Below are 21,836 nucleotides of genomic sequence, written 5' to 3' on the forward strand. Positions count from 1 at the left end.
TGTGGGAGGTACTGCACATGGCTTTAGACCTGGCTTTAGACCTGGGCTAAGACCTGGGTTTAGACCTGGGATTTAGACCTGGGTTTAGACAAATGCATCGAGTGATTTTTGCACAAAAAGCATTGAGACACACACAGAAACACACGCACACGCACACGCACACACACACACACACACACACACACACACACACACACACACACACACACACACACACACACTAATACGTTTCAGAGGAGCGCTGCTTGTCCCCATGACGGTATCAGCCCATATGAGCGGACCTCATACACTCACTGTGATATGTATCAACTGAATATATAATATAGTTATATTTTTTAATGCAGTGTTATAGAAAGGCTTGGCTTGTGATTTAAGAGTTATTCCCAGTATATGTAGTATAGTGACAGTTACACGAAATTGGTGTATGACACATCTATGTTTGATATATGTATCTATTATTCATATTTTTCTAATCGCTTTGAAGGAATTACTTTCTTACCATAAAGAATCAATCAATCACTAAGTCAATGAAATGGTCTAATCAATAGGTGTCCTTCCTCCCCAGACCCCTCCCTCCCCAACGTCCAGGTGACCCGCCTCACCCTGTTGAGTGACCAGGCCCAGCAGCCAATCAGCATGGAGCTCACAGGTAGCACACCTCCTCACAATGCACCCAACATGCTGGATCCAGCCCCTTTAGAACTCAAACACGGTGGTCCCAATCCCAGGGTTAGGGTTAGAGGAAGGGAGTACTTACTATTGAATGGCTGAGTAACAGCTGGTTGATGGGATAGGGTTATGGTTTAAACAGCTGGTTGATGGGTTAGGGTTGAAACAGCTGGTTGATGGGTTATGGTTTAAACAGCTGATTGATGGGTTATGGTTTAAACAGCTGGTTGATGGGTTATGGTTTAAACAGCTGGTTGATGGGTTAGGGTTGAAACAGCTGGTTGATGGGTTATGGTTTAAACAGCTGGTTGATGGGTTAGGGTTTAAACAGCTGGTTGATGGGATAGGGTTATGGTTTAAACAGCTGGTTGATGGGTTATGGTTTAAACAGCTGGTTGATGGGTTAGGGTTATGGTTTAAACAGCTGGTTGATGGGTTAGGGTTTAAACAGCTGGTTGATGGGTTAGGGTTTAAACAGCTGGTTGATGGGTTAGGGTTATGGTTTAAACAGCTGGTTGATGAGTTAGGGTTTAAACAGCTGTTTGATGGGTTAGGGTTGAAACAGCTGGTTGATGGGTTAGGGTTATGGTTTAAACAGCTGGTTGATGGGTTAGGGTTATGGTTTAAACAGCTGGTTAATGGGTTAGGGTTATGGTTTAAACAGCTGGTTGATGGGTTAGGGTTGAAACAGCTGGTTGATGGGTTATGGTTTAAACAGCTGGTTGATGGGTTATGGTTTAAACAGCTGGTTGATGGGTTATGGTTTAAACAGCTGGTTGATGGGTTAGGGTTTAAACAGCTGGTTGATGGGTTATGGTTTAAACAGCTGGTTGATGGGTTATGGTTTAAACAGCTGGTTGATGGGTTATGGTTTAAACAGCTGGTTGATGGGTTATGGTTTAAACAGCTGGTTGATGGGTTAGGGTTTAAACAGCTGGTTGATGGGTTATGGTTTAAACAGCTGGTTGATGGGTTATGGTTTAAACAGCTGGTTGATGGGTTAAGGTTTAAACAGCTGGTTGATGGGTTATGGTTTAAACAGCTGTTTGATGGGTTATGGTTTAAACAGCTGGTTGATGGGTTATGGTTTAAACAGCTGTTTGATGGGTTATGGTTTAAACAGCTGGTTGATGGGTTAGGGTTTAAACAGCTGGTTGATGGGTTATGGTTTAAACAGCTGGTTGATGGGTTAGGGTTTAAACAGCTGGTTGATGGGTTAGGGTTTAAACAGCTGGTTGATGGGTTATGGTTAAAACAGCTGGTTGATGGGTTAGGGTTATGGTTTAAACAGCTGGTTGATGGGTTAGGGTTATGGTTTAAACAGCTGGTTGATGGGTTAGGGTTTAAACAGCTGGTTAATGGGTTATGGTTTAAACAGCTGGTTGATGGGTTATGGTTTAAACAGCTGGTTGATGGGTTATGGTTTAAACAGCTGGTTGATGGGTTAGGGTTTAAACAGCTGGTTGATGGGTTAGGGTTTAAACAGCTGGTTGATGGGTTAGGGTTATGGTTTAAACAGCTGGTTAATGGGTTAGGGTTTAAACAGCTGTTTGATGGGTTATGGTTTAAACAGCTGGTTGATGGGTTAGGGTTATGGTTTAAACAGCTGGTTGATGGGTTATGGTTTAAACAGCTGTTTGATGGGTTATGGTTTAAACAGCTGGTTGATGGGTTAGGGTTATGGTTTAAACAGCTGGTTGATGGGTTATGGTTTAAACAGCTGGTTGATGATGAATGAAGTTGCTAGCCCTAACCGTATAAGGAAACACCCAACTCCCGAAGAAATATTGTTTGTATTACATGTACATAATACCTACATTCTCATCTCATCTTAAAGAACTAACAACGATAGGTATTATTTACTGTATATTCAAGTACTATTCGCAGATGGTAGGATTTTAAAAGCAGGGCCCATTTAAAATGGAAATGAAACCATCAGCCCTCCCACCCTGAGAGCAGTGTAATGGTTCTGCCGGATCGGGTTGCGCTGAGATAGCCAGACGGCTCCAGCATGCAGCATGGAATGCATTTAGCATCCCTGGGCTAACGCATTACAGACCTCATTATACACAATGCACACCGTTAAGTCTCAATCTATACTCGATTACTGCATGTGTGGAAAGAGGGAAAGAGGACATCGGTAAGTATAAAATAGTGACAGAGAATGCTGTGTACAACAAAAATAAGGGACGTAAGCGATTGTTATCACGTTATTAGGTTCTTAGTACACCACTAAAATACGTAATAATTTGTTATAAATGCATGCAAGCATATCTCCTGACGCTTTTGACCTAAAGCCATGAAACCAACTAACTAACCCCACATGAGTCTACTCATGATGAACTCTTCGGCCTAATGAAATGAACGATTGAGCTGAGGCAACTTTGGGACGACATGGTCGCTAGATCCCGCAAATGGTCCAATCAACTTTAAAGAGAAAAAGTAATTTAATCAAGTTATTAAAATGTATTAAAATAAAGTATGTCATAATGGTCTGCATTAAGCTGCGGTCACACCAAACATGGGTTAGGGTCGTGGGTGAGGGTTAGCTAACCCTGAGGGTTAGCTACACTGACACTCACCCTGAGGGTTAGCTAACCCTAACCCTAACCCACAACCCTACAAGTGAAAGACCTGGTTCTCACGGATTTAATGTGATTCTAGATGAGCGAACAATTCACGTGTGGTGAGAACTTTTCCGGGAATTTCGCGTGATGCTAGGTCGTGAAAGGCAGTCCTTGTTCACTCCCTGAAGTCCAGAGCCATCCGCAACATGGAGGCGAAAGGGATTGTTGCCGTTTGTGGACTCCAGATGCTCGATAATACCTAGATAATATAATATACAAAGCCTTAACGACGGCGTCTCCAACGTCTCTGGTACTTCCACAAATAAAGATTCGTAGTGGTGGTTATCTCGGCCATGGTTGAGAATAAATTGGCGGAAAGAAATGTTGGCGTTCGCAAGAGTGCCCCCCCTCATCCAATATTCTTTAGAATCCCTTCCCACACTCAGTGTGACAGGCGGTGCATTCCACAGCAGCATGAGTAGCCTCTGAGTAGTGCCGGTCGCTCTACACCACTGGCCTGGCTCAACACCCTTATTCTGTAGGATGTGGCCAGCTGCCCAAAGCCTCTCCACGGCGAAGAGCAGAGTGTGTGGTCATTAACATATCGTTCTCCTGCGCACAGTCATTGTTTACTTTATGTTCTGCTGGGCAAGGCCTTCCTCAGCGTGACCCAGCAGTATTGCACTCAGTCTCACCCCCTCCTTTGATTTGGATCAACAATTTAGGATGAGGTATATGAAATGTAACTACAGGAAATGAGTGAAATATAGCAAGCGCGTATTTGTCCACAGAGCAGCTGCAGTAGATAGGAATGAGAGCTCTAAAGTGAGAGAGAGCGGAGAGGGCAGAAGAGACCAAAACAACGTCCTCTCCACTCCCTCACTACTCCACCATTAAGGAGTGCAGCATGAAAACACCTGTGATGAAAGGAGGGATGGATAACAGGGTTAGGGTTGGGGTATCCCCAAACCCAAACAGGGTGCTCTGATTTGGAATGAGCCCATTGCCGTCTAAAAGTGTCTAACACACATGCAGGCGCAGCAGCCCACTCACAGCTGATGGATGGCAATGCAATATATAAACAATTGCACTAAAATAATAGCTTCATGTTTATTGCAAACAATTTTGCATATTATCTTTTTCTATTTTGCGTGGTAATGCAATTTCAGTTTCCCAAATGACCTGAAGCCATTCCCATGGTCGCTTCCAACACCTGCCTTCAGAACGGGTTTAGAGGGCAGAGAATCAGGACCAACACAAAACATTATTTGAGGGGAGGGGAGAGAAGAGGGAAGGGAGAGAGTTGGGGAGGAGAGGGGAGGAGCGAGGCAAGGGGAGAAGGGAGGAGATGGGCAGGGAGGAGCAGTAGAGGGAGGCATTGTGACCCCAGGATAACAGGGTCAGTTGCTAAAGAATGAATGAAAGACACAATAAACACCTATCTTCCCCCTTCCCCTCGTTTGATGCATAGTGTGCATTTTATTATTTTTGTTACTATGACGTATGTTTATTCAATCGTTCGGTATGGTCACTCAGAACATTTGTTTATAGATACGTTTGGTTGGTCACTGTCTCGCTCTGAACATTAGTGAAGCACTCTGCTGCTGTTTCCCGATGTGGAGGAATGAGAGATGAGCCAATGAGCCTCTGACTGCTGCTGGCTGGATTAACCTCTGTTCTCATAGTCTCATGGACAGACTCCAGAGCGCCTAGAAATCACTCTGCAAACGTCTATATATATATATGTATATATATATATATATATATATATATATATATATACGCATTTAAACAGCATACTATATAGCATTTACTGTATCTATTTACGAATACTACTTTCTCATGAGGTAAAATAGCTAGACTAACAGACGATAGGCTAATGTTATCATGCTCATGCTAAAAATAAATAAGGGCCTTGGGCTCATTGGTTGAGGTAATGATCCTCATGATGATGTCATTGTCAAGGAGAGGGTTGACACAGTGAGGTAATGATCCTCATGATGATGTCATTGTCCAGGAGAGGGTTGACACAGTGAGGTAATGATCCTCATGATGATGTCATTGTCAAGGAGAGGGTTGACACAGTGAGGTAATGATCCTCATGATGATGTCATTGTCCAGGAGAGGGTTGACACAGTGAGGTAATGATCCTCATGATGATGTCATTGTCCAGGAGAGGGTTGACACAGTGAGGTAATGATCCTCATGATGATGTCATTGTCAAGGAGAGGGTTGACACAGTGAGGTAATGATCCTCATGATGATGTCATTGTCCAGGAGAGGGTTGACACAGTGAGGTAATGATCCTCATGATGATGTCATTGTCCAGGAGAGGGTTGACACAGTGAGGTAATGATCCTCATGATGATGTCATTGTCCAGGAGAGGGTTGACACAGTGAGGTAATGATCCTCATGATGATGTCATTGTCCAGGAGACTTGGAGACCCAGAAGAAGCAATGCTTCACCCTGAAGGAGGGAGTGGAGTACAGGGTGAAGATACACTTCAAGGTACCTGTCTGTCTGTCTGTCTGTCTGTCTGTCTGTCTGTCTGTCTGTCTGTCTGTCTGTCTCTTTGTCTGCCTGTCTGTCCCTCTGTCTGTCTAAAAGGCGGTCTTGTCCCAGTGTCCCACATGTTAAACAATAGAGCAGGAATAATAATCCTAGCATCCTGTTTCCCAAGGCTATACCTAGAGAGAGAGGGTTTTCTCATGGTAAGGTCCAGAGAAATACTGGATGAAGAATGGAGGTATACAGGAAAATCAATAGTATTGGCTTTCTGATGAGGATATTTATCCTTTAGTCTCATAGCAGTCATTCGATGTGGCCAAAATGGTGGCTTGATATAAATAAATAACGGTTGTCCGTATACTTGAAGACCTAAAACAACATTTACAAGTTAATTAACATGAAATAAATGGCAACATGAATCATTTGTTGAATATCCTAGTGATACTGATCACATTTCAAGGACATTTTTGCTATGACAACAGTAACGTGCTTTCTGTATTCTGCGTGCAGAACAGACCTTTCTAGGAGTTAACAGTGACTACACTTTTCTTTTCTTTTTTACATGAATTTGGATTTGTTTAGGATAACAAGCATGTTTGAGGGATTCTTTAATATTACAGATTTTATGCAAACTGTGCAAAAGGAGGTTAGGAGGCAAAATGACACAATTAGTCGAATTCATTGACTAAATTTTAGTAGTGTAGTCTATGAATGAAATTATTTTAGCATTTTGAATAACTGCTGGTATTCGGTGGAAAGGTCACTGTGTCAGTGCGTGTGTGTGCGTGTGTGTTTGTTGTAAGTTATCCTTCGAACGCACACAGACACACACTCAGTCAATGTATTAAACTGTACTGTGACGCCTCCTTCTGGTGGGACAATGGTACTGCATTATGTTGATTCAGCTATGTGTGTTTGTGTGTGTGTATATTAGTGTGTGTGTGTGTGTGTGTGTGTGTGTGTGTGTGTGTGTGTGTGTGTGTGTGTGTGTGTGTGTGTGTGTGTGTGGGTGTATTTGTGTGTGTGTGGGGTGGGGGGGGGGGGGGGGGGGGGGAGGGAGGGAATAGTATACATATGTATTTGTGTGTGTAAACTCAAAAATGACTATGCTGGAATCATCTCTGATAATCGAAGTGGGAGGGATATTCTTGGAATAAACATCTTGAAACATGAAGAACATAATTTGTAGACATGGTCACCTAACATAATTTGTGTTCCCCAGGTGAACAGAGACATTGTGGCTGGCCTGAAGTATGTCTATGTGACATACAGGACAGGAGTGAGGGGTAAGTTCACTGTTTAATAGGAGGGTACTAATACTATTAGTTGCCAGTTATCACAGGTTTTCTCAATTTCAATTCTGGGTAATAAAATACCTTGAACTGGAAGTTCTAGAGATGAATTGTATTTTATTATGTAAGGCAAACATGAAATACTGGCCCAAAGGGTAGCGCTATGCCGCAGCGTCCAGCTCACTCTGTAGGTGCAGTCTATGTTTTTCATAGCTGGTGTGTGGTGAGCGTTCTGGGGCAGATTGCCTGCCGTGCATCGCCCAAGTGGGTGCTACACACTGGTGGTGGTTAGTGAGGTCCCCCCCTTCACTGTATAGCACTTTGGGGACTTTAAAAGCGCTATATAAATTCAATGATTATTAATGGTCATTATCAACGTTTGAATCAAACTTCAAATTGAGATTTAAAAGTGGATTTGATTTAAAAGGGTGGTGAGGTTGTAGTTTAAATTTTGCTTTGTCGAAGCACGTCGGAACAGTTGGCAATACTTTCTTGAAATTGTAGCGAGGAGGCGGACCGTGCTGGTGTCGCATACCATTATTGGGAACGGCAGTTACCGTTCCAGAACGGCATGCCGTTCCACCTTGAACGGCAGTTACCGTTTCAGAACGGCAGTTACCGTTCCTGAACGGCATACGCCATGGTATGTCAGTGGTCGCGGTGGCACATGCCACAGGCCAATAAACGATCTCGGCCCTACTGGTCAGTTGTCTGAGAGATGTAAACAACACATCCCACTCTGGAGGCAGTGTTGCTACATTCCATCTGGATGAAAAACAGATAAGTTATAAGTTAATAGATAAGTTATAAGTTGATAAGTTATCGTCCAGAATGAATCCCTCACAGAATCGTTGCAAATCTCTTGCTTAGCTCAGACCCTGCTTCATTATTAAGCATGTAAACTGCACACCACAGTCACTACGTCTCACAGAGATTGTGAAAATGCAGGATGATATCAAGCCCGATCCGAACAGGTTTGATGCATGGTTGTGTGTGTGGTATGATACATGGTTGTGTGTGATACATGGTTGTGTGTGTGGTTTGATACATGGTTGTGTGTGATACATGGTTGTGTGTGTGGTTTGATACATGGTTGTGTGTGTGGTTTGATACATGGTTGTGTGTGTGGTTTGATACATGGTTGTGTGTGTGGTTTGATACATGGTTGTGTGTGTGGTTCGATACATGGTTGTGTGTGGTTTGAAACATTGTTGTGTGTGTGGTTTCAGTGAACAGGTCGGTGTTCATGGTCGGCAGCTACCCTCCCCAGGCTGAGGAACACGAGTTCATCAGCCCTGTAGAAGAAGCGCCCAAAGGCATGATGGTCCGTGGCAGCTACCACATCAAGTCTCACTTCACAGATGACGACAAGACGGACCACCAGTCCTGGGAGTGGAACCTGAACATCAAGAAGGACTGGAGCGGCTAGCCTCAACCTCTGTCTCTAATTCTTCATCATGCTCTTGGTTTATGCTTCCTGTTGGACCAGATCTGTTGAGGTCTGTGACTAATGTAAGGTGGATTATTTGTTTAATTCATGAATAAAAGAGAAAACATCAACATATATTGAGCTTAACAACCACGCTATCTCCTCACATGTAACACAGCCTGCAGTTCTTTCATTGTTAGCGTTTCTAAATCCTCTTTTCCTTTGACCCTCCCTAGTCAGACCTGTGCATTGCAGTCCTAGGCCGCGGTGGAGGATGGCGGACGTATTCTCTCAGGCGTGTGGTAAACCTGACTTCCATAAAGAGTCGTGCTACTCATATTATTTTGGAATTCATGCTCTTTAAAGTTCATATGAAGTAATACATTGTAATACAGGGTCTGATACATGGTTTTAAGTGGGTAAGCTACATTTATTGAATGGCTCCAATGACACTGCTAATGTGGACGGATTTAATATTTAGTCACTAATGTAGTCCTAATATGTAACAAAAATTGATTTGCAGACTACTCTTCCTCACTATTGTTGCTTCCTGCCCCTCCCTTATGTTTTCTGTCAGGCTGGCAACACATATTAACTCTAAACAAATATAAGCAACTAACTAGGAAACCTATCTAACAGGATTGGGGGCGACGGGGTTGTTAGGGTGGAGCAGAGGGGCATCACATCCACGCTGTTAGAACCTTAAGCAGAGAGAAGACATCCACTGAGATGTAGTACAGTTCCCCCCCTCATCCTGCATTAGGAGGAGCACATTGGTTTATGCAATACAAAATAACTATCTACCTGCTGTCTAACTTTGTTGAACTTAGGTTAGGTTTGGAAGCCCATGGTTCAGTCATGACTCTACAGTCAGCCCTACTGCCCAGTAGTCTGATTCATAAAATATTCATGTTTTGTTGCATAATTTTCTTATCATAGATTTAACAAAGCAGTTAAATTTGTATGATCAAATCATGATGATTTCAAAAACATGATGATTTTTTTGAATTTACAATGAAAGGGCATTCAATATCATCAACCTTAAACACATCATTGTCCCCAAAGGTCATGTTCGTGTTATATGCTGTCGACAGAGTTGCATGGATGAGATTTTTCCTCAGTTGAAAAGAGCATAACATTATAAGAAAGAACCCTGCTAAATTCAACAGGTATTTCAAAGACCAATGAATATAATGACACATGTATTGAGTTAAGTAAGGTATTAGTGAATATGGTAGATGGTTCATGATGCTTTAGTCCAACAACTTTTAAAATATAGAGAATAAATAGGGTGTACAAACTTTGGAAATAATATTGTAATTTTCACTGATTATGATATTGAGCACTGAAATGCAATTAAGATGGCTGACGCTCTAGGAATAATAATTGTTGGTTTGTTGGATGTTGCATGATATATCAAGAGTTTCTTCATTTTTTCTTACCACTTTCCTAAAATAAAAGTAAAATTTGTTGTGTTTTAAAATGATTGAAAAAGAAGAATAAATATGAACACAAATGAATGTATCCAAAGTATCTGTAGGGTTTATATATAGCAGAGTGGTGGACATAAAGAAGAAAACATCGAAGCTGTCTGACCGTAGGACTCCCTGCCTGTTAAAATGCGCTGCGTTTAAAAATGTGTTAAATCGAGTCAAGTATCATGTTTCTTTTAATAAAGATTTGAATGACCAAATGGTAACTTGTTTCAGCACCATCGACCTGTGGGTGGGATCGGGGTTCCATAACCCTAACCCATTTGGTTGTCTTCTGAGGGTCAGGAGGGAAGGGTTAAGGTTAGGGTTACATAACCCTAACCCATTAGGGGGTCTGTCTTAGTGTCAGGAGGGGAAGGTTAGGGTTTCAATAACCATAACCATAACCCATTAGGTGGACTTCTGAGTGTCAGAGTTAGGGGGAAACATAATAAATATTGTGTGAATTTAAACTTTTCTCACCATGAACCTTTCTTACATGACAGTCAGTTGATGGCAGATCTACATCCTTTTGTTAATAGCCTAGTTGATGTTTATACATTACATATTGTAAATCTTTTACTGTAGTGGTAAATATTAAATCTATTCAAAAACTGCGGACACACACAATATAACATATTTTATGTTTGTTTACCTGCTAAATATTTCAGATTATACTGCAATACATTTGTTTATCATTTCAATGTTTTACAATAATAACATTTTATAATTACATTTTGTGAATGTGTTTTTGTTGCACAAAAATATTAGTTTTTAAACAATTCTCCTTGCCGTATCGAGTATATGATTCAAAGCTTAGAAACGCAGACTTCTGAAAAATCCAAACACTGTCTAAATATCGTTATCACCTTCTCAGACCAAGTGGTCCCGTTCCCATGCGTATCAGCTAGCCTACTCAGCTGAATATAGAGCCTGTTTTTCTTAGGAAAGTCAACATTTTAATTACGTTACACAGTTTGGATATGTGGGTATTTGCAAATCATGTAGTGATTCATTTTAGTTACGAAACACAAATTTGACTAATACGACTTTTGGCTGATCACTTCATTATTTTGAATGATTTTTCACTTTGAAGACCATGAAAATAACCCAGTTCAATTGATGCTAAGATTAGTATCTGTAGAGGACTTTCAAGGCCTCCCCCCGTACCTCATTTCACCCCTTACCTCAGCTGTCCCCAACATCCACACACTCCCCCCACGGCTACTCTGCCAACTGTACCTGCTGAATTAAAGACCGCATGGAGGACAACATCAGCCCAGTGCTCGCTACCCCTGGGATACTGTCAACATAAGGACACATAATGATTTGCTAGCAATAAGCCACACCCTTGACTGACAGGAAGACTAATATATTGGGCCGTTCGCTCACCATTGCTTTGCTTTCTTCCAGGAATATTCCGGCAGGTTAGTTGGGCAGTTTAAAATTTGGACAAAATTACACGATCAGCTTTGAATTTTGGTATCTTTGGTTGATTTGCATCTCCTATTTTACTATAACCTATTTTTTGTTTTATTGAGCTACTTTTCCGATACATCAGAATACAGATCTTGTAATTATTTTTAAATGTATTCAATAATAAATATTTTGGTGAAAAATTAATAAGATCTATTATGTAAATGAAATAACGAGATGCAATGAGTAAATAAGTATTTATTATTGAAATGTTTAGATTATCATGTTGAAAAATATATTTCATGTAAAATATTTGATAATTTGACCAACTATTGTCGAAGCAGTAGCCATTCCGAGCATATGCACAGCATAGTGCTGCTTACATGACCGGGCTATCACAGGTATGGCCACAACCTGATAGCTTGAAATGTTACCACAGGCAAATTTATTTTGTAATGATTGACCTGAATTAGCATAAATATGACTATGCAACCTATTAGTATGATTATGTACAGGTGTCATGAATGCCAGGCTCCAATACAGTATGGTGAAGCGCTGCCCCTGGCCACAAGTACAGACACAGCCCCTAACAATACGGCCAGCTAACCTCAGCAGGCAGTAGCAAACCAAACAGCTATTGGAAGCACAGCAACGTAATGCCAAGGGCAGCAGCAGGGAGAGAAAACGCCCCTTGGCTCTTTATCTGTTGATTTTGCATTTTTGGAGTACATTCTCCAAAGAAGAAGGGATCCATATAAGCCCCAGTGCGACTGCATTCTCTTACCCCACTGACTCCCCCTCTTACCCTCCCCTCTCAGTGTGATCTATACCGTCACTCCTCTCTCAGGATGCGTGCGCTCTTCACCGGGGGTCTGCTCTGGGCCCTGCTGCAGATCGGGACCTCGCTCTTTCTGGGGGCCTTCAACATCAAATCCTTTGGGGACAAAAAGGCGTCCAACTCCACCCTGATGGACATCATAAGCACAGTACACTAACTACTATTTAGTATAACTAACTACGAACTACAATAACTACTATTTAATATAACTAACTACTATTTAGTTTAACTAACTACTAACTACAATAACTACTATTTAATAGAACTAACTACACTAACTACTATTTAATATAAATAATTACACTAACTACTATTTAGTATAACTAACTACTAACTACACAAACTACTATTTAATATAACTAACTACACTAACTACTATTTAGTTTCACTAACTACTAACTACACTAACTACTATTTAATATAACTAACTACACTAACTACTATTTAGTTTAACTAACTACTAACTACACTAACTACTATTTAATATAACTAACTACACTAACTACTATTTAGTTTAACTAACTACTTACTACACTAACTACTATTTAGTTTAACTAACTACTAACTACACTAACTACTATTTAGTATAACTAACTACTAACTACACTAACTACTATTTAGTATAACTTACTATCGAAAATAACTACTACTTAGTATAACTAACTACTATCTACACTAACTATTTAGTACTACTATACTACTATAGTAGTACCATACTATACTAAAACTAACTGTAATTAATACTAACTATTACTGTCTTTGTGGATGTTGCATAAAATAAATGATCTTCTTTCCTTCATTCTTTTTCTACCAGTGCGAATAAGAAATAGGTTAAACCCCCTTAAACCACAGTTACAAACAATGATTAGATATTGGTTGCATCATAAACATTGTTTTTTTATTCAACGACGACAATGTACATGTTGCATATGACATGTACATGTACCAGATTTAGTTATACAAACTATTTTTCATGTGTAGTCCCTGAATGGGGTTGATAATGTTTGAGCGTAGGTTGGTTAACAGGCAGACGTGACCCGTTATTGAAACATAGTGCACACTTTGGATGTTGTTGACCAATAAGGGTCAAGTATTTTCAAATGATGTGGTATAAATATGAATAATTCCTTCAATACTCGTTCCATCCCACTGGTTTAAGTCTGAGCTATGTAACTGTATACCACTTTAGAGTCCAGCTTGATATTAACATACCTTTCCCTTCTTATTAATTGCTCTTAGATTGTCCATCGCTATGACATCCTTCTCATCCAGGAAGTCAGAGACAGTGATCTGTCTGCAACCAAACTCCTCATGGATCACGTGAACCAGTAATGGAAACTCATTCATCTTTTCTTTCAGATACAAAAGCACATGCCTCTATGTTGTCTCTTAAGGTGAAATGTGCCTGACTGTGTGCTGACTGTGTGCTGACTGTGTGTAACCAGTGGGCAGGCCAGTACAGCTACAATGTGCCTGACTGTGTGCTGACTGTGTGTAACCAGGGGGCAGGCCAGTACAGCTACAATGTGCCTGACTGTGTGCTGACTGTGTGCTGACTGTGTGTAACCAGGGGGCAGGCCAGTACAGCTACAATGTGCCTGACTGTGTGCTGACTGTGTGCTGACTGTGTGTAACCAGGGGGCCAGGCCAGTACAGCTACAATGTGCCTGACTGTGTGCTGACTGTGTGCTGACTGTGTGTAACCAGGGGGCCAGGCCAGTACAGCTACAATGTGCCTGACTGTGTGCTGACTGTGTGTAACCAGGGGGCCAGGCCAGTACAGCTACAATGTGCCTGACTGTGTACTGACTGTGTGTAACCAGGGGGCCAGGCCAGTACAGCTACATAGTGAGTGAACCTTTGGGTCGCAGCACGTACAAGGAGAGATACCTTTTCCTCTACAGGTAGGACTACATCTTATCATGTTCTATTAATAGGACTTGATTATCATGCAGTTAGGTTGAATATTCTGACATTGATCCAATGCTAATGTGTGTTATTTCCAGGGAGGATACTGTCTCCGTAGTGAAGAACTACACATACGATGATGGCTGTGAGCCATGTGGTACAGACATCTTCAATAGAGAACCTTTTGTTGTCATGTTCTCTTCCAGAAACAGCGGTATGTCATGGATTATTGCGGGACTTGAGTACATGGGACTTGCTTGACTAACATAGATAAGATTCAACTTTCACTTGGTATTAATGGCTTGACACTTGACTTAGATTTGAAACAGATGACTTGAATATATTCTCATCTTTCAAGATATGAATAAGTTACATTTTGTTTTTTAAACATGATTGGTTAATTTCTTAATCTTTAAACAAAGCACATGTCTACAAGTAACACTCAAAATTGATCGAACATCGAGTGAAGGCTGTAAAAGAATCATTCAAAGATGAGGTCACTTTTCTTTCCACTTGAAGCCCTGGAGCTGTTATCATTTCAGAGCGCTGCTTGCTATTGTTATCAATAGTTAGGCTTGTTATTGATTGCCACTATCGTCAAATATCTGTATGATTTATAAATTGTAAGCACGCAGCTGCAGTTTTCGTTAATGTTGACTATAAACTAGGGATGAGCGTGAGGAATCGATTGCTCGAGTACTCCTCGTTACAAATGAACTCGGTTGGTGGACAGGCAAACTCGAGTTTACATATACACCCAAACAAAGTTTTCTGAAGCAAATGTATACATTTTCTGTGCAGCGCCACTAACGCATGCCGTGGACACAAAGCAATGAAATGTATCAAATCTCTGTGTGGCGCGTGCCGTGCCGTGTGCAGGCACGCCAGAATTCAAAAAGTTAAGAGATGGCTTGTCAAGCCAAGCGTAGCGAAGAATTGAAATACTTTAAAGAAATAGGAGATCATAAGGTGAAATCTAAAATATGCCAAGCGAAATCGAGCTACCAGAGTACTACAAGTACTATGCGGCAACATATGCTCCTGAAACACAACGGTGAGTTCGGGAAAGCAGACCTGCAGCAACCAAGTGTGTCGGCTATTTTCACCGCCGCAAGACGCGTGTGTAATCCCGGCCGTGTAGAGAAGGTCACACCGCTGAGTATTTCCATAGTCCATTTGCTGCCGTTTTATTTGCAGCTTTAAATTATTTGCAATGGTTAGGCTACTTGTTTTGTTTTTGTTTTTTTTAAACCGTTACAGGCCTTGGTTCGACGTGATTTAAATCTTGTTGTGAGACGCATATTTATTTTTGTAAGGAAAATGTGTTTTGAACGTTTGCAAAAATAAATAATGATTACTCTGATAACTCTGACTGTTTTGATGGAGAATAAGCATTACAGGTTTGGTTGGTAATATTGCCGTTCACCATTAGGCCTATTCCTACTGCAGATGCGTTGCATTCTAAAAATAGATTCGATTAAACAAGTGTTTAATCGAATCTAATCGATTGATCCTCGAAGAATTCCGTCGATCACTCGAGTTTGGAATTTGCTACTCGTGCCCATCCCTACTATAAACTCATCCTTTCATGATTACTTGGTTTAATACTTTTGACTTGTTTGTGACTTGCACATGTGAGGTACTCCCACCTCTGGCCAAATTACATTTTTGTTGACTGGATTAACACTCAAGTGGCTTCTAGTCCTGATTGCAGATTGTGTTTTGTGTGAGCAGGTGGGAGCTTTGTCCTGATCCCTCAGCACACCTCACCCGACTGGGCCATCAAAGAGGTGGACGCCCTCTACGATGTGGTGAACGATGTCCGCACTCGATGGCACACTGACGTGTGTACTACTCGTCGTAGGCTACACCATGCACCAATTGCAAACTTTTTAAGAATCCCTGAAGCCCTCCACCCAAAGATAGGTTCAAAACCACCATCCTTAAAAAATAAAAGTTAAGATAGCCAATGAACGGATTCAATCTATGAACTGTACCCCCCCCCCCCCCCCCCCCCCCCCTTAGTAGCCATGTTCAATCCACTTATTTGTTTCGGAATGTATTGATTGTTGATTGTTGGCTTTCACGTTTATAAACTGGTTGGCAGAGACATAGGAATTCGAAATGATGCTATTATTTTACTAATAGTGACAAACTGCCATAGATTACTCGGTTGATTGTCCCCATGTTGAAGTCATATTATCACGTTTACAAGAAAAAAAAGAGCACGATTTCCAAATAACAACCAAATCAAAATCAACATGATTGACAGGGTTAGGGTTAGGTTTAGAAAGAAAATAAATAAGCGTGAAATAAGCATGTGATGTCTAAAATCCTTCATCTGGCTATACAGAGGCAGGAGAATTCAACTGTAAAAACATATTCGCAAACATGTAGCTCTAAAACCTTACCTACATCACCTTTATTGATCTACCCTGTAGGATATCCTGCTCCTGGGCGACTTCAATACAGGCTGCAGCTACGTTACGGGCAAAGACTGGGAGACGATTCGCCTTTTCACCGATAAGAGCTTCCAGTGGCTCATCTCAAATGATGTGGACACCACCGTGTCTCAGAGCAACTGCCCCTATGACAGGTACTTAACACCCACAGACACTCAAGGTGAGAGGACATTATGATCATTGACAGTGCTATTGTTAAAGACTGATTCCTGTAAAGCATTGAAATCAACAATACACTTTATGCATGGACACAACTAGCTATTGATACTTTATAAAAGTATCAACAAAAGAAGTAAAAGATTTTCTTGAAATAGTGGAGACACACCAATAATAATTGGCTCTTCAAGTGCAAGTAGCTCAAACCTAGGAAAAAACTTTGCCATGTTGTTCCTCTTTAGGATTGTGGCCACAGCGGACATGCTGAAAAGAGTGGTACTCGGTAGTGCTGCGGTCTATAACTATATGGTGGACCTCCACCTCAGCCACAGCCTGGTGAGATTTCCCTCACTGTCTTTATAACCAAGGCAGCAGGTATGCCATCGATCAGGGGTGAGTCGGAGTTCCACCTCTACTCCCCCTACTTCCATACCTTCTTAAACGAAAAGCTATGAGCGAGTTGTAGCAATCGAATCGCAAATCAGCAGGAGGGGCCACCACGGTAATGTTTGCGGTGCAGCATAGCTGATTGTCACCAAGGTTCCTCCCGGTTTGTGATGGAGATACCGCAATGTCGTCGACCGTGACCAATAAGTCCATGTGCTGGCAGTCTCGCGCTGGCAAGAAGAGGAGTAGAGGAATGGTCGAATAGTCAGTGTAGCAATGATAGGAGAAACCATGTGACCATTTGAGCCGATGGATCTAGGGAGAATAGAAGGTGTCCCAGTACAGAGCCTTGAGGGACACCAGTGACGAGAGTGCAGGGTTTGACAAGGAGCCATTCCATGTGAGCTGATCGGTGCGAATCGTCAGGTAAGATGCGGACCAGGATAGTGCAGAGTAAGCGACCTGAGTTCGGCAGGAGTGGCGAGAAGGATCTGGTGGTTTAGGGTGTCGAAGGCCGCGGAAAGGTTGAGTCGAATTAGAACCGACAAGGCTCTGGCGGCACGGAGCTACCCTATCACCGCGAGGAAGGTGATAGGTGACATTATTTGAATGTCTCAGTTGAGTTTGCAGTGTTATGCCTGACTGGTAAGGGTCAAGCAGGTTGATTTGTGAGAGATAGGAGGGCTGTAGATTAGAGATGGCAGGTTCCAGAGTTTTAGAAAGGAATGAAACAAGGGATTGGTGTCTTAAAGAACGGCTTGATTCTAGCAGTCTATAAGGACGCTGGAATAAGGCCTAAAGTGGGGAGGAGTTGGTGAGGGTGGTGAGGAATGGAAGAATGTCACTCGAGACGGCTTGGAGAAGGGAGGAGGGATCAGGTCAAGAGGGCAGGAACATAGTTAGACGTAACTATTCAGTTTCAGGTTTCAGGTTCTTCCATGTTCCGGCGGGTGGTGGAAGCATTAAGAGTATGGAGGAGGGAGGGGGAGAACTTCAAGGGGAGAGAGAAAGCAAGAAAAAATGACTGTGATGTAAACGAAGCAGGGTTATGGAGAGAGCTGAGGTACTGCAGAATGATTAGTTATCAGCCCTGTGGCTCAGAGGAGAAGGGCAGAGTTTTAGGATGAAGTTGGTAGAAATGCCTATTAATCCAGAGGGTGTTAAGTCGCCCAGGACAATGAGTACCATCATTGTCCTGGGGAGCAGCTGAGGAGGGCATCCATCCAAGAAGTTGCAGAAGGAAACTGGTGGACGATAGATCACATGATGTAGAGCTTGATGGGAAGGGTGACAGTGACGGCGTGGAGTTTGAATACAGATCTGGATGGGTATTCCAGGGGAAGGACCTGGTAGGACTACTTTGGCTGCCTGTGTTATACAGCCTCTCAACAACATTGACGACTGGCAGAAAGAGCGACACTATGTGCTTCTTTCTGCCAATGTTGTCGCTGCTGAACCCTGACCTCCCCACATCCCAATACTGCCCCTTCCTTTCATGGATGTATCGCATCTTGCAGATTTCATTTCTGAGGACTTGCACGACCAACAATCCAAACGGACGCATCATGCACACACAAGTGCATAGTTAGGCACACACAACAGCAAGCACATCAGGCCAAGAGGACGTTCGCTATTCCCTCCATGGAGCTAGGGTTAGGGTAAGAAATATAATATAACAATTATATAGAGACTTTTATTTATGGGACTGCATATCATTTTCACAAACTAATAAATATTTAAACTCTACGGGCAGCTTTGGTCCCCATCTTGATCTCAGTATTTTACATTCAAATCTAGATTTGTCATGTATGATCAACTCTGTCAGTAAGTCTGTGAAGCTGTACATTCCTCAGTGTTTGTGGTGTTTATCACCTCCTCTAAGGCTGGGCGGTGTGCGTGCTGCTGCTGCCTACAGATTGTTCTCCACACACTCGCTGGGCTTTAACTTGAACATGTTCTTCTAACAGATCCATATGTTCTGTAACAGGTAGCTTTCATTACAGCAACAAGTTATTTTAGCCCTGGCAGGTCTGTACAATGTTTGTGGCTGCACACATTGTCCGTGCTGGATGTATACAAGGTGGACTTGTAGAAAACATACGATTATTTGAACGCAGTAGTGAAACTGTTTTGTTTCATCTGATCAATTTGTAGATGTTGGAAAATCCATTTTTAATCCCGCCGATATTTAGATTTGATATCAGAGGAAAGAATGGTAACGGTTAGTATTTGGAAAAATATGCGTTTCTATGACTTGTTTTAATGCGTATCAGATGGTAAGTGACCCGACAATACAGAGTAAACTAAACCCTTTACCGTCTCCTGGGCCACTGTTGAGGTATATGTCTGGAGACGAGGACGCAAACCTAATTCAATACATTGTTTATCTCTCTGGAGCATAAAATATTAATCTTAAAATGATAATTGACAGACGTGCTGCTTGACCAAACCATCTGTGCCTTAGACCTTGGCCGTGAGCGACCATTATCCTGTGGAGGTGAGGCTGACCGCCGGCCCTCCGTCCGGCCCTCCGTCCGGCCCTCCGTCTGGACCTCCGTCCGGCCCTCCGTCCGGCCCTCCCTCCGGCCCTCCGTCCGGCCCTCCGTCCGGCCCTCCCTCCGGCCCTCCGTCCGGCCCTCCGTCCGGCCCTCCGTCTGGACCTCCGTCCGGCCCTCCGTCCGGCCCTCCCTCCGGCCCTCCGTCCGGCCCTCCGTCCGGCCCTCCGTCTGGACCTCCGTCCGGCCCTCCGTCTGGACCTCCGTCCGGCCCTCCCTCCGGCCCTCCGTCCGGCCCTCCGTCCGGCCCTCCGTCCGGCCCTCCGTCTGGCCCTCCGTCTGGACCTCCATCCGGCCCTCCGTCCGGCCCTCCGTCTGCCTGAGCCCTGCAGCACTGGACGAACTTTAAGCTGATGGTTTAAAGGTTGTTTCGGCCATTAAGGAAGAACTCATGTCAATTCACAATGCCATGAGTAGCTTGACTTAAATAAAGTTGGATGTAAACTTTATTAAACGGTCGCTGGGTTGGGCCAATGGTTGGTAGGACAACATTGAATGATTTGCCTCTTCAATAAGCCTATTCTTACACAACCACACTATCAGTAATTCATGGAAATTTCTTCGGAACATAAATACATGCAATAACCGATTACATAGTTATTAAAAAAATTGTATAGTGTTGTTGATTACATCGCAATAAAATTAAAGAACAAATTCAAAGCAAGACTAATTAACAACAAAGATAAACCAAGTTTAGACCGAGTCTTAGTCAAAAACAGGAATCCGTCTATACTTACTGTCTGTCAGTGCTTTGAGAGCAAACATGCTGAGAGATCAAATAGTGGAAAAGTGTAATGAAAAGACAGCGGGAGGAATTATTGCAGTACGAAGACTCACTTTCAAAAGATCTCTAAGGTCGCTTGACTTTTAGAAGCTGCACAAGCTGGGTCGGAAGAGTTTGAGAAAGCTGGTAGCAGCAAGACTCGAGTCACGTTAGCTTCACTCCCGCAGAAAGAGGCGGACCTGGATGCAGGAGTCTGGTACAGCTTTGGAATAGCAACTCATAAAGCAGATAAACGTGGAGCTCCTTTGGCTCCTTTTGGCTTCAGTGGAGCAGTGAGGACCATTCAGACTCAAGCCTCATCCAACAAGTTGCAGGAATCTACGCATTGAACACCATCATCCTTCAACACCATCAGCCTTAAACACCATCAGCCTTAAACACCATCAGCCTTAAACACCATCCTCCTTCAACACCATCAGCCTTCAACACCATCAGCCTTAAACACCATCAGCCTTAAACACCATCAGCCTTAAACACCACCACCCTTCAACACCATCACCCTTCAACACCACCACCCTTCAACACCATCCTCCTTCAACACCATCAGCCTTAAACACCATCAGCCTTAAACACCATCAGCCTTAAACACCATCACCCTTCAACACCACCACCCTTCAACACCACCACCCTTCAACACCACCACCCTTCAACACCACCACCCTTCAACACCACCACCCTTCAACACCACCACCCTTCAACACCACCACCCTTCAACACCATCATCATTCAGCACCACCACCCTTCAACACCATCAGCCTTAAACACCATCAGCCTTAAACACCATCAGCCTTAAACACCATCAGCCTTAAACACCATCCTCCTTAAACACCATCACCCTTCAACACCATCAGCCTTAAACACCATCAGCCTTAAACACCATCCTCCTTCAACACCACCACCCTTCAACACCATCCTCCTTCAACACCATCCTCCTTCAACACCACCACCCTTCAACACCATCCTCCTTCAACACCACCACCCTTCAACACCATCCTCCTTCAACACCATCAGCCTTAAACACCATCAGCCTTAAACACCATCACCCTTCAACACCATCAGCCTTAAACACCATCCTCCTTAAACACCATCACCCTTCAACACCATCAGCCTTAAACACCATCAGCCTTAAACACCATCCTCCTTCAACACCATCCTCCTTCAGCACCATCATCCTTCAGCACCACCACCCTTCAACACCATCACCCCCCTTCAACACCATCACCCTTAAACACCATCACCCTTCAACACCATCCTCCTTCAACACCATCACCCTTCAACACCATCACCCTTCAGCACCACCACCCTTCAACACCATCACCCTTCAACATCACCACCATCCTTAAACACCATCCTCCCGGGCCTGCTGCAAGACTAGCTCTCCCAGCTGCCCC

The 21,836-nt window shown here is 42.9% G+C and overlaps 2 protein-coding genes across 5 annotated transcripts in view; both read left to right on the plus strand.

The window, feature by feature from the left end:
- Nucleotides 1-10,166, plus strand: part of arhgdig (Rho GDP dissociation inhibitor (GDI) gamma) — a 15,080-nt gene extending 4,914 nt beyond the window's left edge. Inside the window, exons 2-7 of one of the 3 annotated variants that reach the window (XR_003974627.1) lie at nt 1-8; nt 566-649; nt 5,670-5,746; nt 6,969-7,032; nt 8,268-8,550; nt 8,704-10,166. The exon at nt 1-8 is cut by the window's left edge and continues 169 nt beyond it. Coding sequence is in view for 1 of the 3 variants with exons in the window: in XM_030348020.1 (XP_030203880.1) it covers nt 1-8; nt 566-649; nt 5,670-5,746; nt 6,969-7,032; nt 8,268-8,467 (433 nt within the window). In the remaining 2 variants the exon portion in view is untranslated. Of the gene's footprint in view, nt 9-565; nt 650-5,669; nt 5,747-6,968; nt 7,033-8,267 lie in introns of all 3 variants that reach the window. The other 2 variants (XR_003974628.1, XM_030348020.1) reach the window with 2 other exon arrangements.
- A 1,047-nt stretch (nt 10,167-11,213) lies between these two features.
- On the plus strand, nt 11,214-20,321 carry dnase1 (deoxyribonuclease I). 2 transcript variants are annotated; one of them, XM_030349984.1, is made up of 9 exons: nt 11,214-11,366; nt 12,203-12,341; nt 13,433-13,521; nt 14,017-14,097; nt 14,200-14,315; nt 15,836-15,945; nt 16,543-16,697; nt 16,962-17,055; nt 19,571-20,321. In XM_030349984.1, exons 2-9 carry the CDS (start codon nt 12,204-12,206, stop codon nt 19,982-19,984), a joined length of 1,197 nt encoding a protein of 398 aa, XP_030205844.1. In that variant the 5' UTR covers nt 11,214-11,366; nt 12,203; the 3' UTR covers nt 19,985-20,321. The 2 variants fall into 2 exon arrangements, with proteins under 2 accessions (XP_030205844.1, XP_030205841.1); XM_030349981.1 differs by having other exon boundaries at nt 11,216-11,366; nt 12,174-12,341.
- The last annotated feature ends 1,515 nt before the right edge of the window (nt 20,322-21,836 follow it).

Source organism: Gadus morhua, chromosome 2, assembly GCF_902167405.1.
Source record: "Gadus morhua chromosome 2, gadMor3.0, whole genome shotgun sequence".
Lineage (NCBI taxonomy): Eukaryota > Metazoa > Chordata > Actinopteri > Gadiformes > Gadidae > Gadus > Gadus morhua.